We start from the raw sequence: 18,405 nt of genomic DNA, 5'->3' as shown, positions 1-18,405 counted from the left end.
CTAACATTATGTTTCAGAAGTGCAAAAATAAAGTACAGTGGATTCAATGATTCTGAAATTCTGCAGAATTCCCTTCATATACACTCAAAACAAACTATAAATTCTATGCTTTTATGTGCAGTTTGAGATCTTATTTTCCTTAATTCATTCACGTCACTTTTTTGCTGTTGTATTTCAGTACTAAAATTAGTGACTTTGGTATCTGGCACAAATGACACAGCACAGAACTGGGCTCAAAGGAAATGAGAAATACAATGCTTGTCCACAGGTTAAATCAGAAGGAAAAAATTATGTCAAATTAAATACCTCTTAGTCTCTCCTTTTTATTTATATCCATTATTTGCCAGCAAATATATTATTTGCCATCAACACTAGCAAGTACTTGAACAAACTTCTACAATAATTTTTCAAAAGTTTGATTTATGCATATTAAAAATAAACTTACACAAACTACTTATCTATCAAAAATAACATGACAGAGAGATCCCATGCTTGAAATTTTAGCTTTTTTTTCAAGTATCAGTCTAATATATAATTTATGAACAAATCCTGCACCTACTCAGAAGAATTTATGTGTGACATTACAGCCGAGAATGCACTGCTATTAATTCTTGTTAACATTTACAGATTCATAAAACACAGTAAGTGTGCTGGGGACTATGCCTACATTTATACGCATTGGGAGTTTGTGGTAGTTTGATGCATTTTCCATTTATTTCCCCTCATGCTCCGCATCCTCACAACTTTGATTCATCAAGACAAAGGATGAAACACACCAGAAAAAAGCACAGAACCTTCCCAAAAAAGCGATACTGTGCATCTTTTTTTTTTACTGTGCACGCTGTTACTTTGAAGAACACTCTTTCTAAATATCTGATTAATACTTCATTGGTTTCTGTATTTATCCTAAAGCAGTCCCCCACATTTTCTCTGTTGTTCTACTTACACAGCACAAACCTGAGGCAACCACTTTCATCACCATCAAATGGCTTCTGATTAATTTTGTATTGTCTAAGTAGAGAGGTTATTTTCAGCTTACTGCATTCATTTGAAAAGAATTAGGGACTAAAAAAATAGCTTGTTGGCATACAGTATTTGACAATGATTCCGAGCTTCTGTTCAACATCAACTAAACAGAAAACAGTATCTGAGAAGACTAACCAAAACTGGCAGCACTTCTGTAAGTTAGAACAGCACTTTAGCACCAGTAAAAAAGGATACAGCCTGACAAGACATTAATTGCTTTACCTTACATGCTGCATATCTGAAATGAGTAGGCAACATTATGAAGCAAGCTGAATTCCTGAAGCAAATATTCTCTAGTTTCTCAAAAAAGTTCAAGTTTGCCCACCTGAATATCCAATAACACTGCCAAGCCAAGTTAGGAGCTTCAGACCAAAGCTCTGATGGGCAACAATGGATGAATGCATAACCTGTACTTTCAGTGGCTTTGTCTGACGACTGGTATTTCTCTTAAAAAAAAAAAAAAGAAAAAAGAGGTAATGCTTTTTTAATGAGCTAGCATGCATTATTGTACAGTAACACAACATTCCTATGATTAATTTCAATAACTTATAGTATTAATACATATTCCAATGACTAACATCTAAATAGAGAAGAAAAAGTAAAAAAATCTGAACTTTGTTTATCCTATTACTATGCGAACAACAATGTTATGCATTAACAACATATTTAGGCCAATTCATTTTCCACTTTCTTCCTCTTATCAACATGCACATGTATCTACTGCATTTTACTGATAAGCAGTCTCACACACACCCTAAGACAAGTGCACACATTCGTTCCTCACAACCTGACATGCAAGTCACACAGCAGCCCACCAAAAAAAGAAACTTATCTGTTTCCAAAAACGAAAAACAAGTAGAATTAAAAACAAGAAAGAATATTTCCTCGTCTGTGGTAGTAACCTTAACAGTGAGACATTACACACAGAGGTAATTTTTTCTTCATCTGCACAAGTGGCAAGTTAAATATACTGCCTAACAATCTTTAAAGAGATCTTAATGTTTTCAAAACACCTTAAAAATAGTTATAGTTTAAACTATACTGCACCATACTGCAACTGTGGTTGCAGTATTTCTTTTTCAGCGGTAGCAGCATCATGTGTAAATTGCTTCATGTAATTAAGAACCCCACTACTTAAACCCTTATTCTTAAACAGAAGGATCCTATGATACATATTAAGAACATACACACGTTTCCCTGTATATGCAAAATGAAAATGTAGTTTCGCACTTGGATTCAAACCCTCGGTTACAATTTCAGCAGTTGGGGCTACCACAAAACAACAAACAACTTCATATTATATGGAAAAAGTAGTTTAACTTCACTGATCTGAACTGATATATTACTCTAAAAAACTACATTTCAAGTTCCTAACTGTTTTCTGAGGGCAAAAGTTGTCTACTAACTTATTGGGAAATATTTTGGGTTCAAGCTAGACTACAAGAGAAAAACAAGAACATAGCATAAAACTGCATTTTGTTACCCATCTCACGAGCATGCTAGTGTTTCCAATATTCTGTATAATATACAGAGTCATGACAGTAACAAAACAATCACAAAACTCTGTATGAAAACCGTCTTTCAGCTAGATGAGGAAAATAGGTAGATACTACTTACCACAATTACTGATTTGGCTTGATCACAGTACTGAAAGTCTCCATATCGGACAGATCTACGCCCCTTTAAATTTGTGAAAAAGTAACATTACCACCAGTTTCTAAACAAGAAGTTCAAAGGCAGTGTTTTACATTAGTATAAAAGACCTAGGAAAAGCTTCAGAAGCAAAATAACCACTCTTGTTTTCACACCAATTTCATTTTTTAAAAGTACTATATATAGTTAGATATCTGAGTCTCCAAAATACACCCCGTATTTTTAAAAAGAAAATAAAGCTATGCCATATATGCAGTTACATGCTAACAAAATTTTCTGTGTATATTAATTAGTGATTTTAAGGTACAGCTATTAGGTTTTACTTGAAATATCGAATACTCAATCATAGTTTTCAACACTTCTTAAAATTTAAATATTTCAGGCATTCCAATGCTTTTTAAAGAGTAGATATTAAAGCTAACCGGTCTTTTAAACAAAAATATATAAGCGCATAGTTCATTTCAAAATTGTTAAGGTTCCCGTATTCTGTTCTGTCAAGACAAATATTAAAATATTGACAGTTAATTTAAATTGTTGTATTGTAGACAGAATAGCTTACTCAAATTTTAGATCTGGTTTGATACCAAAACATAATTTCAGGAACTATCTTTTTTCATATATTTTTTTTTTAGCTTACATACATATGCATGCACACAGGTACGTATGTATTTCTCAAGAAACGTTTAGATATAGCGTTGAGAGACATGGTTTAGTGGGGTTATTGGTGGTAGGTGGATGGTTGGACTAGGTGATCTTGTAGGTCTTTTCCAACATAGCTAATTCTATGATTCTATGATTCTATTTAAAAGTAGAACAGGGGTGAACAGCAGGGAAAAATCTCTGAAGCGTATCCAGTAATACAGAACACGTGTTCAAGTCGGCACAGAAATCTTTCAAAGAGTTCTTGATATTACAGAAATAAGGTATTGATAATACAGAAGTGAAGTTCAGTTCAGTGTTATGTAATGTTATGTACTTGCTTTTCCACTGACTTTCTTACAGTTTAACTACTTTGACATCCCAGAAGAATGCTCTCACTGCCATTTTGGAAGAGAAGCTCCTTGTTCCGCTCCCCCAGAAAAGAGGCATAAGGAATCAAAACAACATAAAAGGACACATTTTCACAGCAACAGACTTATGGCACAAGTAACAAGATGCAGCTGTCCCTAGAAAGTTGCCCAGAATAAAAGATGCCCTTTCATAAAAAAAACAAGTTACTAACACTAGTTAAAATTATACTCAGCACATAGTTTTACTGAACTCATTGTTCTTTCTAAGTGCTGTATAAAATGCTTTACCTCTTTCTTCCATTATCATCTAAGAATTATGAAAAAGAAAATTAAATTTAAAAACCACAAACAGTTCCATGAGCACAGGAACAAAAGCAACCAATTATGGATTTTTTTTCCTCACAGTGGACAGCTGTTACTTCCTTCCCATGTTTGGAGCAAGCACAGGGGGTCTTCCAGCATGAAATCCCTGGTGGACAGTAAGCATTGAGCTAAAGCTGCTGCCTGCCCTTGACAGAAAGGGATAAGAAACACCCTATGCTCATGAGACTTACTAGAATTACGCTGAAAAATATATTCAATTTCAAATGTGGTTTGTCTTGGTCAGTTAGTTAGTGGCCAGACACATGTGGCTTAATCACATAAACCATACACTTTGAGAAAGCAAACTCAAGTATCTGTAGTCATAAAATAAATGTCAGTGTAAATATAAGCTCTACAAAGAAATTTACTTACATCTCTATCTACTGTTGTTGCAAAACCAATAGCTTCTTTCTGTGTGCAGTTGACAGCTTTCTGAAGAGTATAAATAACTTGTTCATAGGTGTGGACTTCATCATTAAATAGCATGCAGTAGTAAGTGTCACTCTTCTCACTTCAAAGCAAGCAATGAATTTATATAATTCAAAGTTAAAAACTATAGAAGTTGTATCATTCAAATTTAAAAGATCAACTCCTGGTTTAACAAAGTTTTCTACCGAGCTGACAACTCAAACCTGGGCTTCCTTTGCTATACAGTTTTATTTAATAAGGACTGAACATGTCAGTTCTGCAGGAAAGTTACATGTTCCTACAGAAGTTGAAGTCCAAAATGAACAATATCATAAGCCAAAACTTAGGTCTGAGCAACATTTTTGAACATTTGTTGGTTTTGAATTGATAGTTTCCTACTAAGGAAAACACATTTCCTTACGGTACAGCTCTGCTCAATTCGTTCTCACATAGCATCTTAGAAGTTTCAATGATTCGGAATTATTTTACCATTTGTTCTAAGGGATTTTAGTATAGTAATATTTCTTTTCAATTTGAGGAAAATAAACGTATCACAAAGAAATTATTTCACCATCTTTATAGAAAGAAATGGGATGTATAATCACAAGTTAAAGATACAAGCAATTCTTTCAATCTACTGCCTACAAAATACTCCTGATATAATTTTAGGAAAGACAGAAAATAGGATTAAAGTAAGAATTTAAATTTTTATTGTAAATACATACATCTCATTAGAACAAAAAGGACAAACACTATACTTACGTCATTTCTAGGCCAGGCAATTCATTTTCTTTTTCCCACGTTAATATATCTACTGCATATTTAAAAGTGATAGCAAAAATATTGTAAGCTCTTGCTACCATATCTTCTGGTAAGTGCACAAGAGGATCCTGAAAAACAAGTGGGAATTGAGAACTGAATGGCATTCAGAACAGGTTATTTTGACAAATTTGCATGTCTTTGCACCGAAGATGGCGCAAGCATCCTTAATGGCGTCTTCCTTAAAATAACTTTCCATTTGAAAGGAACAGTCAATACTCAGCTTGTTTTCTTTTCCCTGTTCTTCACAGAAAAATCAGCGAAGTGGTAATCTAGCATTCAACGTCCAAACATTAACTTGCCTCTGATCACACAATTAAATTTTCACACTTCTATATCTTCACTTTCATGGTTCCCTCTTTCAACCTCAGCTGCACTAAAACCTGCTTTTCCCACAATGTATTGAAAAACAATAATTTGAAATAACTGTTTTGTTCCACTTAATTAAATGCAGAATACAAATAAATACACATTTATTGCTTTCTTTCATATGCAGTATGCCTTTGGAGGCAGAAGTCCTACCTACCAAGATTCTACAATCAGCACACGCAGGAATCACAAGCTATGATGTTAAGTCTCTTACACGCCACAGTAGGATCTGCTCACATTGTCAATCTTTTTCACGGACATCTATTTGTCTTTTGCATGGGAAACACACATCCACTTTTGCCCATTCTGTACTCTCAAGGGTGCCCTCCACTTGATACCTGCAGTAGTCACTATAAACTCAGCTTCCCTTCCCTGACAGAACTGAATGACTGCTGCTAATCATAAAATATCTTGAGTTGGAAGAGACCTACAAAGATCATTGAGTTCAACCCCTGGCTCCACACAGCACCACCCAACATTCTAACCCTGGCTGAGAGTGTTGTCCAAACACCCCTTGAACTCTAGTAGCTTGGGGCCATGCCTACTGCCCTCTGGTACAGAACCTTCCCCTAACCCCCACCTGATTCTCCCCTGGCACAGCTCCATGCCGTTCCCTCGGGCCCTGTCGCTGTCACAGAGAGCAGAGCTCAGCGCTGCCCCTCGGCTCCCTGTGGCGAGCTGCAGCCGCCATGAGGCCTCCTCTCAGCTTCTCTGCTCTGGACCAAACAAACCCAAGGACCTGAGCTGCTCCTCATATATTTAGCCTTCTAAACCCTTCACCATCTTCACAGTCCTAATTTGGATGCTCTCTAAGAGTTTTATGTCCTTACACGCATCTCCCAAATCCACAACCAGTGCTGGAGGTGAGGCTGCACAGCACAGAGCAGAGTGGGACAATCCCTCCCCTTGTCCACTGGCAGTGCTGGGCCTGGGGCACCCCAGGGCACACTTGGCCCTTTGGGCTGCCAGGGCACACACACTGCTGACTCACATTCAACTTGCTGTTAACCAGAACCCCCAGATTCCTTTCTGCAGGGCTGCTCTCCAGCCTCTCATCCCAAAGTCTGTATGTATATTGATGGATACATGCTAAGTGAACTGAAATGAAGAGGAGGAAGATGAGTGCCACCTCAGCAGGCAAATGCCAAGTAACTTCTTTCTGGAGCAGAAAAATAGAACCACTGCCATGTCACACACTCGTAGTTTCCTTCCCCATGACAGTTGTAGTAAGTTCAATCCTCAGTCAGCTAGCACGAGTAACACCACCATTCCCTTCCAATCCATTTCATAGGATTTGCATATGAACAGACAACATTAACAATCTCTTCTCTGAAGAGTTTCTCCTATTACTACTTCACATAAGATATTATTAATAAAAGCAGACCAAGGCACAACCATCAGCTCTCAAAGTTTTGATGCTCTAAACAGCTACTGTTTCTTCTACAAATCTGAGAAGGGAACACTAAAATACACTATTCTGCTAACACTGTAAGAGTAGCACAACTTGCATTCTAGGAATACATGGAAGCAAATTCTGTGCTTCACTGCAGTTTATCAAAACATACACAATAATCTTTTCTGAACAAGTCTACATCACTTATAGCAACTCCTTGATAGTCAGGAATTCACCAGTACTGTGAATTGTATACTCTACCTATAACGTAAACTGTATTCATACTGTAAAAAACAGTTTATTTATACTGCAAACCTGTAAAGTTTTTTCAGCCATCCACACAATCCAACATTCTTTTGGAATACTTGGAACCACAGAATCATATCATTTGAATTGGAAGAGACCTTTAAAGGTCATCCAATCCAACTCCCCTGCAATGAACAGGGACACCTACAACCAGATCAGGTTTCTCAGAGCCTGGTCCAACCTGATCTTGAATGTCTCCAAGGGACAGGTCATCCACCTCTTCTCTGGGCAAACTGTTCCAGTGCTGGAAGTTTTACATAAATCTTAGTATCTGCCATTTCTGGGTTTTGATTCATTTAAAATTTATCTAGGGCATGCAATCACCAAAAGGAAAGGCAAACCTTAAGCAGTTGCACTACCTCCATTCCCAGCACTTTCAAAAAGGCACATATCTGGCCAAAGAGAAAATAGGCTACTACACCGCTCAACAAATGAACTTTAATGCCCCTCAGATACGATGTCAGATAAGCAATCTTGATCCCATCATTTACCAAGAAGAAACACACGATCTGCCCAGTACCTTAGTTTTTCACCATTCACAATACTGCCACCTTTCACTAACTACCATAAGTATCTTTAAGACATAACACTAGCAGTTCACCCAAGATTTCAGAACATCAGTCTTCTAACGTTGTCCTGTAATGTAAGCTGGCACATAGGCCAAGCAGCAAGTCCGTGCAGCAATTTATAAGTATTGAGACAATGAGGACAGATTTTATAACTGTTGCCACTGCAATACAGTTAGAGTTGTTTCACTTGAACCAAGAGATCAGCAAAATTAGTACGAAGTTTTCTTATATATTCTCTTCAAAAGAGATTTCACAAATTATATTACATAAAAACAGCTCTAAATGGCCAGACGAGAAGTCCAACTAGTTGCTACCATTCCTGAAATGTAATAAGAGATAGTTAGGAAAGAGTATAAGGGCAGAATACTTCGTTGGTCTTCAGTAACTTAAGACACGAAGGTTTCCCAAGCTAAAGACGGTATCTGTAGTTCTACATGGCCATCAATCATTTCATCCTCCTCAAACACATTAAACAGCCTTCTGAACAAATATAAATTTTTAGCAAGACCAGTGTTTTGAAGCATTAAGTTCAACAACTGGGATTCATACCACATTTTTCTTTTGCTAGCTTTTCATTTAATACATCCATCTTGTTATACGATAAGAAATAGTGATGTTCCTTACCTACCTTCTCCATAGCAAACAAGCTTTTACAGACTTCTATCCAATTATTCCATTATGGCGTTTCTACAATGGCCAGTTATTTTGACTTTTTTTAAATCTGTCTACTTTACTTCGTAAGTATCAGAACATATGTTGCACAGATAGCTTAATTTGGCTTACTTAAGCACTTGATTACATACAGACTTTTTCACATTGAAGATTTCCTTCACGTTTCAGAAAAAGACAGAAAAACAAAGAAAACAGAACTTAAGCTGCACAGGCACTTAAGAAAAAAAAAAAGAAAAAAAAAGAAAAAAAATAAAGTCCTCAAGTAGAAAACGTCATTCTAATTATCTTTAAGTTCATGCTGCGCATGATTTCCTGTATGCATATATATATATATACACACACACACAAACACAGTTAACAGTATTTCAAAACATGGTGTCTCAACCTCTTCTTCTGCCATCTCTGAAGTGTTAAGTTCATGCTTTTGACAGTAAGGACCTTCTTTCCAAGCTTCAGTATCACCACAGTCACAGAAACCTCCTCCACCTGATGTTGTCATCTATAATTATTCAAAAACAAAATAGTTTATGTGAATACGCATATAAACATACATGTGCATTAACACAAGTAATCACAGCTAAACTACAAAATCAAGACCACAATGTTCAATAGCTTTTTCCGGTACCTCATTAAAAAAAAGCAGTGAAATCAAGCTTGTTTCCATGATGACTGAAAACTTCATCAATCTGCCTATGCCGAAAAGTTCAAACATCTCTATTCTCCAAGGCTGTGTAGAATTAATGTACAGTTTATGACAACACAGTCACAACGTGCAGTTTTTCTGAATTCCTTAGCTGTAAGGCCACCTTTCCTATTTTGGATTCTCACGTTTTCAATCCAAGCAAAGCTTTATCATTCCAAACAGCACGACTACAGAGCGAGGAGCAGATGTGCTAGTTATAACAACAGGAGTTCTCAGACATAACTTATAAACTGCTCATGTTATAAATCCTCATAAGCATAGTAAACAGTATATGAATTCTGCAATGGTTATTTTCACTGTCCTAATAAGCTTTGATTTTAAAACAAGTATCAGCTCAAATTAATAAATTTAATGCTCTTTAAACCACAACTAATAAATGATTCATACAATAATTCTTCATTCACCTATGTGAGGCAGAAAAGTATAGAATATACTGTACAATGTGTCTGTATATATCAAGCATATTAGACAGACATTTGAAATAATGTTTACTTACACTTTGGATATAAAGGTTTTCAATACCTTCTAAAAGTAAAAATAGTCAAACATCATGTTCAAAGCAAGTGAAAATGAAGACTAATGCTGTAGAACTCTCTGAAGAGCACACATTAAAAATAACACACTCATATTTGTAAAGTTAACTGTCGTGCATGAAATTTAATTGCTCAACATCTTAAAATAATAGCTTTAGAATTTACACTGCAATAAAAACACTCAAGCTTCTGTAAGATTGTTGCACAGACTTAATTCAAAACTTTGTGTGTATCCAACATTTTGAAATTACTTATACATTCTTAAACTATAAATAAGGAGTTTCTCACACATACAAAAATATTAGTGACTATATCGTACATCCCACCAGTATTACTTACCCTGTATCGGTGCTCTCTATGAATACTTCCAAGAAAGCACTCCATGCACAACACACAAGTTGGGTCAACTGCACAGTCCCTGAAAACAGCAGGGGGGAAAAAAAAAAAAGCAGCATTAAACAATTTTTAGCCTTTAATTACATATCCTACAACAGGTAATTTTAAAGTATCGCCAGTATGGGCCTTCCGACTACTGTATATGTTACTCAAAAGACAAAAGCGATAGGTTCCAGAGAGGGGGAGGAAATTAAATGAAAGTGCAAAAAAAATCCATTCTGAAAAAAGAAGAGGTTTTAAAAATGTTGTCTGAGTAACATAGCCACTGTCTTTCAAAAGATGAGACAGGTATATAAGCAAGTGAAAAGATGAATTACAAAATGCAGTACAGACAGGTCCACAGTATAAATCCAAGCAAATTTTCTCAAGTATGGAGGACGAGCACTAATAATCTTCAGCTATCAGAGAAAGACTCTTTCTTACTGAACATCGGAAAGAAAGAAAGCGCTCAGACTAGATCTGATCCTAAGTTTAGCCCTATGAGCTCACTAAGCAGGTCCAAAAATGCAATTTCCTCAACCAGAGGATTGGAGAGCATAATAAAGCCCTGTCTACAAGAATTGCTGTATTAGAGAGAAGCAAGGGGCTAAAACAATGAAGGATACAATTACATGTTACATTTAACTCTCTCCCAAAGAAGCACTGAAAAGACATGAATTTATGTAAGGCAACTGATTTCAAGGCACCTCAAGATTATGGGACTCGGATTTTGCAGTGTAAAAATAACCACCAAGAGAATGAATATTATGACAGTTACTTTAAAGACAAGAATTCCAAGAAACTATTAATTTTCAGAAAATCAGAAAAGTTTAACTCTCACTATTGCTTGTTACCAGCTGTAAATCAAAGAAAAATACTAAAATACAATAGAAAACAGTAAGTTTTACACATATGTTCAGTACTTAAGTGAAAGAAGATGAGCCTCCATCTTGACAGCAGCAACATCAAAAATATTCTGTACTTACTCCTGACCCTGACTTAACAGAACTCCCATAGTTTTTAATCAGTGCATAAGAAGAGCATTTAATCATTAACATTTTACTTTCTAGGCTTCAATACAATTTGACCTGAATTAAAATGCAACTTAAGAGGTCTTTTTGTTTGTTTGTTTTTTAAATTCTTTGGGGCCACACTTCAGTAAGAAGTTCTAAAGAAACTAGAGAAATTCCTTTATAACTATTAATAGATCTTAGTCCCCCTCTCTGCTTCACCACCTAGATCTCTCCACTCTTTTTTGAGGGTGTGAAGGAAGCACCTAAGAACATCTGAGAAGAGAGGAGTTTTCTCTCTGACTGAAGAGATCTAAGGTACCTCCCAGTTAAATCACATCCATCTCAAGTTGAGAGACCTTAAAACGCTTCTGACATTAAACACTTGAATTACGTGACATGCATCTGCCCACTTATTTCTGATTAATGCTTTTAAATCACACTGACAGTTCACCCGAACTACTTTTTTATTCTCGCTTTTCTTTTGTACAGAAAACAGTCTACAACATATTAATATTTTTCCATTTACAGACCCATAGTATGTTACTTTTGTCTGGTCCCACCTGTAATGAAAGACAACTGCAATTTTACTTTAAAAATACACTGGAGGTAGTAAATTTTCACTAGGACAATATATTTCTATCATCTAAACTCGTTCTGTGGCTTCACAAATCAGAAATGCTCCAAATGCTAATTTGAACTACCTGCAAGAATATGTAGGTTCTCCCACTTTAAAGACGCGACCACAGAGATGGGAAGGTTTGTTGGCTTGCTCAAGCTTTGGAAAACCAAACGCAGGATCTTCGCCACAAAGATACCATTCCATTGGTCCCAGCAACACGTGTTGTGCCAGCATGTCTTCTCTCTGTGGGGCAGGGTTAGGACCCCTGCAGTAAATTTTTGGTACATAGTAGGCCAGATGCTGGTATACTTCCTTCCGAAGCTCATTTGCTTGCAGCCATTTCTTTTAAAATAAAAAGAAACAGTAAACAATTCACATGTTAATAAAAATACCAACCACAGTTCTACCCATCAGAAAGCTGTTTTCTATTTCTAACTTACTAATCTAAAGTGGCATTACAAATCTCCAAGCGTTAAATCTAGAAGATTACATGAGAAAGACATTAGGAAAGGCATCATCTGTTTACTAGTTTGCATATTTTATCCTTTTGACATATTGTGTTCTTTTCAAAACCACAAGATTTAAGAGATCACATTTTTAAACGTTTTCCTTCAGGATGCATGACCAGTGACAAGTTCCAACGTTAGCAGTGACTTTTAGAGTATGCTGGATGTATTTATGTGGAGTGCAGACGGATGCTGCCAGCTGGGGATACAGAGGCGCAGCGGAAGCCTGGAGTTGGAAAGAGGCAGGCACAGACTAAAAGCCCAAGGAGGCTGGCAAGCACAGCACTGGGTAAACATCCAGCTCTCATTTAATTACAACAAACCGACTAAGAAAATAAAGGAGTTTGGGTTTCTCCCATGACCAAAATAACTTATCTGAATTACTATTTCAAGGATTACATTCTACGACCCTTCTTAGTCAATCAGTTAAAAAAAAATCTGTGCTGACAGAGATTTTAAAAGCCACACTGCTGTACATGCTGGAACCCACAAAGAAACTCAGCACTTTCTCTAGTTTTGTCCCTCTATACATCACAGCACTTTCTCGGTAATTTTTCTCCCCCTGATCATGCACAGAGAATAAAAAATAATCTTCAAAGACATTATTATTTGTCATTATTCCTTGTGGATTACATTTTTATGAAGGTCTAAACTGGAAATGAAGGCTGCAATGCTTTTAAAATAAATAAATGGGAAGAGTATATCCTGCAAGTGTGCCCTTATCAAATTCTGCATGATCTAAACAGCCTTAGCATGCAATTTCTCATTGTAAATATGACAATCAGATATCCCCAGGCAACTTCAGATGAAGAATTCAGAATCAACCTGAAACAGTACATGAAAAGCAAGAATTAATTATACCAAAATAAATGGTTTGGGCAATCAAATGTTATAGCTTGATTAACTCTGAATTACTTACAATGGACTCTCGAGAAGTGATGTTTGAGACCACACAGTTGTGGTAAGTTCACAACATGAAGAACCCGCAGAGCATCTGGGCCATTTAAGAGTGGTTGTGTTGTTCCTTTCTGTTTTGGTTTGTGCTCTTTTGGTTCTAACATACTGCAATGTTTTTATTCACTAAACTGTATTTTTCCTAATGCAGAACTTCAAATAAATAACTTATTTGTCAATACGGCTCTTAGTATGCTTTTCTCAGTTCCCTTTTCTTCAGTTTGAGTCCTTAAAACCACAACCAATCTACTAAATCTTTCTGTATTCATCTTGTTTTAATGGTCAAAGCCAGGACTTCTAGCCAGGATTTTTTCCAAGTCAGCCCACGGGAAAAAGTTGCTAAAAAACCCTGTTTGTCTAAAAGTTTACATATAATCTTAACATTACCACAAAGACTCAGACAATACTGCAACAACAACAAAAAAGGTGAAAAAAATCAAATCCTTAGCAATTAAACCTTTTTTTTCCTTTCTATCTCGTGAATATTTTCCTCTTCCTTCATCATTTGTGCCAAATATCTACTACTGTTAGGAAATGACACAATCGTGCTGCAACTGACTTGGCCCCTTCCATGACTGCTATTCAACAAGATTGTTTTAGCTGATTTTCCGTAGCATATATTAGTAATTATACTTGCATTTTTCTCAGCAAAGTACCTTTAATTACAACCTTTTAGTAGTACATTAGTAATTTCTGTCTAGAAAAATACATGGTGCGCATTAGCCACACTCAAGCAAGCTCAGACAAATACCTGGCCAGAAAAAATACTTGTTTCCCAAGTAAATGGCTTTCCCATCCCCAAAATTCTGGGAGTAATTGCCTGCAAGTCAGGTGTGGCAATGCTAAATGTCATCACACCTAAATCTCTCCGTGGATCCAGATCTATGGACATAACTGCACAGACGGCTTTGAATATCAGATCCTGGCTAACAGAGTAGCAGAAGGAAGATGGTGTGAACCACTAGGACACGGAGACAAGTGTCACTCCAAGAGCTTCAGGAGGGCAATGCAAAACACTGCTGTGCAATATGCCTGTATGAACATCTAGGTTATGCTAGTATTCTAAATCACTACCTGCAGTGAAGTGCTGTAAAATTACTCAAAACTTTGGAACGTACTCTTTAACAAATACAATTCATATTTACACAAGTTTTCCTCACCAATCTTCTATCTTCTAAGTAAAGAGAATGCTCTACTCTGCCAAGAGATGTTTTCATTAAGAAGCGATGCGTATTTCTCACTTCCTCTCCCCCCAGAGAGGGGCAGCAACTTTTCACAGTCCTAACAAATAACCCAAGCAGCACTAACCAAATAACATTTTTTTAAGCAAGCATCTAGTGCCCCCTCAAGAATTCCTCTTAAATCCATATTTAAGCAAGAGATACTAGAGAACAAAATTTGTAATACAAGTCATGAAACAATTTACACCTTTTAGCTTTTGAAACAATAATTTCATTAATTTTTGTTTTATTAGATGTATAATAGCTAAATAACATCAAAACAAACACCTGTGTTTTAGGTTAATGTGATACTGCAGATAACAGTAATTTTTTTTTTATCATTGTTCTTCCAAAGTTTATAGTTACATTGTTTCAAGAAGAGACTGAAGTGCAAAGTGTAGTAACTGTTACTTTGGACAGGTCTTCCTTCTGTTACTATTGAGCTATCAGCAAAGTAACACCATTAAGAAAGGTGGGAGAAAAACAGCCTAAAAATCAAGTGCACTGTTTACTTACACAATCAGGCAGCACCAGGAGCATTTAATTGCTAGCACACAGCAAATCTCACAGTGCTAGAGCTCTGAACTGTAGATTGTAATGGAGCATAAAAATGAGAAAGAGTTGACTACAGTTAAGATGGCACTTGTTCCTACAGTGAATTTGTAAAAGTGATCCACTTGGTGGACGTTTGTCTTGGATTTATCCAGTGTGACCCAGAAAAGCAGTTGCTGCTCACTCAGGCAAGGCAGCAAGGACTCGGTTTGTGCTATTTTACGAAGTGTTCGATGGTATTTCTGGGAGTGAGGGGAAGGAAGACTCGCCCGGGAGCTAAACTGGCTAGAATACAGCTAACTGTGCATATTTGCCCCCTTAATCATAGCTTCTGCCTACGAAGTAGATACCACGATAATAATCTGAATTGTAACACCGTCTTTGGGAAAGCAGCTAACGTAACTCCGGTCTTCCAGGACTTATCCTACAAACAAGCACTTCACACATATATCCACCTCCTCAAACGCACAAGAATCCACAATCTAGAGTCTACATTTTATTAATATTTCCTCTACAAGTTTCTCATCCTAGTAAACCTCAATGCTAGCACAAGCTCTCACCCCACTTATCTCTTAGTCACGGGGAGGGCAGGGGTAGAACGCTGCGACAGAGCTTCAGTGTCACAAGGAATACGCTCGAAGCAGCCTCCCCCACCGCAGCTCTCCAGGCAAGCGGGTCTGCCGGGGACGCGGCAGGGAGCCGCCGGGCAGCAGAACGCCCCTCCGCCGCTCGGAAGGCCGGGAGCAGGGCGGTAAGGCACCCGGCTTCCTCCCGCCGGTCCCGGACGGTGCGGGGCACCGGGGGCCACCCGAGCGGGCACGACAACGGGCAGAGCCGGCTGCTCCCCGCAGGGCGCTCCGGCAGCGCGTCACGGCCGAGCAGGAGAGCCGCCGCCTCGCGAAGGCCCCGCTCGCCCCCGCCTGTGGCATGCCCCGGCCCTCGCGGCCCCTCCGTGGCCCCGCGAGCCGCGCCGCCTCCCCGCCTGGAGCGACTCTCGCCCTTCTCACCGCGGCGATCTCTTCGGCCGAGCACTCCAGCAAGCTCTTGTCAATGGCCTGCACCTCCGTCTCGTGCTCCGCCGCCATCTTCTCCCCGCCCCGCCCCGCGCCGCCGCCACGGAAGGGACACCCGGAACCGGACCCGGCAGCCGCTCCGCCAGGGAACCCACTTCCGCCCCGTGCGTCGCCGCGCCGTGCGTCACCGCGCCGCGCCGCGGGGCCTTCTGGGAGCTGTAGTCTTTCCCCGCCGCGTGCCGCCAGCCCGCTCGTCTCCTAGGAAACGGTGCCCAGGGCCCGGGCCCCGATGGCAGGGGGGGCCGGAGCTGTCCACGAAAAGAAATGCCAGTCTCAAGTGCCGCGAACGCGGTGGCTACGGCCTTAAGAGCAGTATGGCTAGGTTCAAAGCCTGCCGAAGCCATGCATCGAGTTCTCCAGCCCTCTCGGGGCAGCTCTGAGGGTGCTGTGCATCCCCCAAGCGGCAGTGCCGCTTCACGGTTAGAAGCTTCACATTAGAGTTTCTCATTTGCAATTTAACAAAAGGTCACCACCGACAAAAACAACGAACAAACATCCTTCACAAGTCTATTTAATTTTAGTTAATAAGTCTCACCGCTTCTTACAAACCTGTTGTACAACTGTTGTACCCACAGGCCTGTCTGTATGCTGTCTGTAACTATAGCCAGGCCAGCACAGGCTGCAGATGTGCCTGACACTGCACACACAACGCTAGAGCGAAGCATCTGTTTGCACATCACAAACTTCTGTGTGGATCTAAGTGTTGTTCATAAGCTAGGCGTTACTTCCTTCCAGCATTTGCCATTAACCTAGGCAGAGATAGGGCCTGCTGTGCTGGAACCAACACCAACAAACAGAATCATTTGAGTTGGAAATGATCCTTAAAGGCCATACAGTCCAACTCTCCGGCAACGAACAGGGACACCTACAGCAGATCAGGTTGCTCAGAGCCCCCCGAGCCTGACCTTGAGTGTCTCCAGGGATGGGGCATCCACCTCCTCTCTGGGCAATCTGTTCCAGTGCCTCACCACCCTTATCTCTGCTCCCCGCTGTTTACACTCCTGAATGTACACAATGCACAAGAGGCGAATAAACAGATAGGAGAGGGAAAGACAGACAGAGTTATAATTGCCTGAAGTACTAGCTGGAGACGGCCGTACATGTTGCCATTGCCAAATGGGACTAATTTATAACAAAATTATGCATTAAAAGTGAGTTCCAGTTAGCAGCTGATATCCCTTAACAATTTTTAAACTTTCTCATAGCGCACGTGCAGAGTTGGTTTTTCACTTTTACATCTCACTTCATTCTTATTCCTTCCCCTCATGCTCCTCTCAGCTAATAATTTAAACATCGAGTTACCCAATAGAGGCACATTATCTCCTTATCTGTCCAAACAGTGACGAATTCATCTGCAGCTATTTATTAATAAAAGAAAGAAGGTGGGCTGCATGCCATTGCCTGGCTCCTCCTGAACAGATTTAATGCTCTTTGCATCAAGGGGCAGCACTGCATGCTCACACAGTACTCAGACTATGTGAGCACTTATTTCTGAAATCTCAGGGGTTTATAAATTGTCACATTTACGTATATGCTCTGCTTGGGAGTTCTGGTGACTTTTAAGATGCAGGGAACATATATGGCTGAAAAAACTGATGGCAAGAACTGAGAAAAAGATGCTTTTAGCCAGTGCCGTGAGAAAATCAGAGAAGGATTTAGAATATTAATCATATTTAGAATATTAATTCAACCTCCTAACATTCTAGGAATAAGCTTAATTTCCTTTTGTCTGATTGTATGCTTACTATGCACAGAGTACATCTTTCTGCTGTATTTCTTTTTAAGTTGTTTGACACTTCTTGAATGATTGTTCTTAGAATGCAGAAAATAATTATCTATTCCTCAGAAGATCGGCAAAGCCCACACTGCTTCTTATTCATGTGCTGTTGATGCCTAAGGAATACAGAAGATGACACATCTTTGCAAGGAGGCAGAGAGTGAAAGAAAGCTGTGATTTAATGGTTTCTCCTGTGAGTTGTGTAGAAAATGTCAGGAAAATCCTGGGGTTTAGTAATGTGAAGGGACCAAACAGAAGGCAGACTGTAAAGACGTTATTTCAATATGAGTGTAACAGCTTCCTCATGATAGAATATTTCATAACTTTTTGTCTCTGACATTAAGTTCATAATAGAAGATATTATTCAAATTCAGGAACAATAGTTAAAGCTGAGGACACATACCACCTCTATCTTCTGCCAAAAAGCCTAACTCATCTCAGGTCTAATATGAGATAGAAATTGAAGAAAATAAATCTATAGAAAGTAATTTT

General features: G+C 38.7%; 1 protein-coding gene across 2 annotated transcripts in view; it reads right to left on the bottom strand.

Annotated features, from left to right (window-relative positions):
* UBR2 (ubiquitin protein ligase E3 component n-recognin 2) overlaps positions 1 to 16,294 on the bottom strand; it is a 52,559-nt gene extending 36,265 nt beyond the window's left edge. For both annotated transcript variants that reach the window (XM_021392805.1, XM_021392804.1), the window contains exons 1-8: positions 16,071 to 16,294; positions 11,914 to 12,173; positions 10,164 to 10,242; positions 8,974 to 9,087; positions 5,223 to 5,350; positions 4,425 to 4,563; positions 2,644 to 2,706; positions 1,352 to 1,472 (exon numbers count right to left, since the gene is read on the bottom strand). In XM_021392805.1, coding sequence (XP_021248480.1) covers positions 1,352 to 1,472; positions 2,644 to 2,706; positions 4,425 to 4,563; positions 5,223 to 5,350; positions 8,974 to 9,087; positions 10,164 to 10,242; positions 11,914 to 12,173; positions 16,071 to 16,148 — 982 coding nt within the window. In that variant the 5' untranslated portion in view covers positions 16,149 to 16,294. The remainder of the gene's footprint in view (positions 1 to 1,351; positions 1,473 to 2,643; positions 2,707 to 4,424; positions 4,564 to 5,222; positions 5,351 to 8,973; positions 9,088 to 10,163; positions 10,243 to 11,913; positions 12,174 to 16,070) is intronic.

The sequence above is a fragment of the Numida meleagris genome, chromosome 3, assembly GCF_002078875.1.
Source record: "Numida meleagris isolate 19003 breed g44 Domestic line chromosome 3, NumMel1.0, whole genome shotgun sequence".
Taxonomy (NCBI): domain Eukaryota; kingdom Metazoa; phylum Chordata; class Aves; order Galliformes; family Numididae; genus Numida; species Numida meleagris.
The sequence above is the reverse complement of the archived record's forward strand: the minus strand, read 5'-3'. Positions and strand labels throughout refer to the sequence as shown.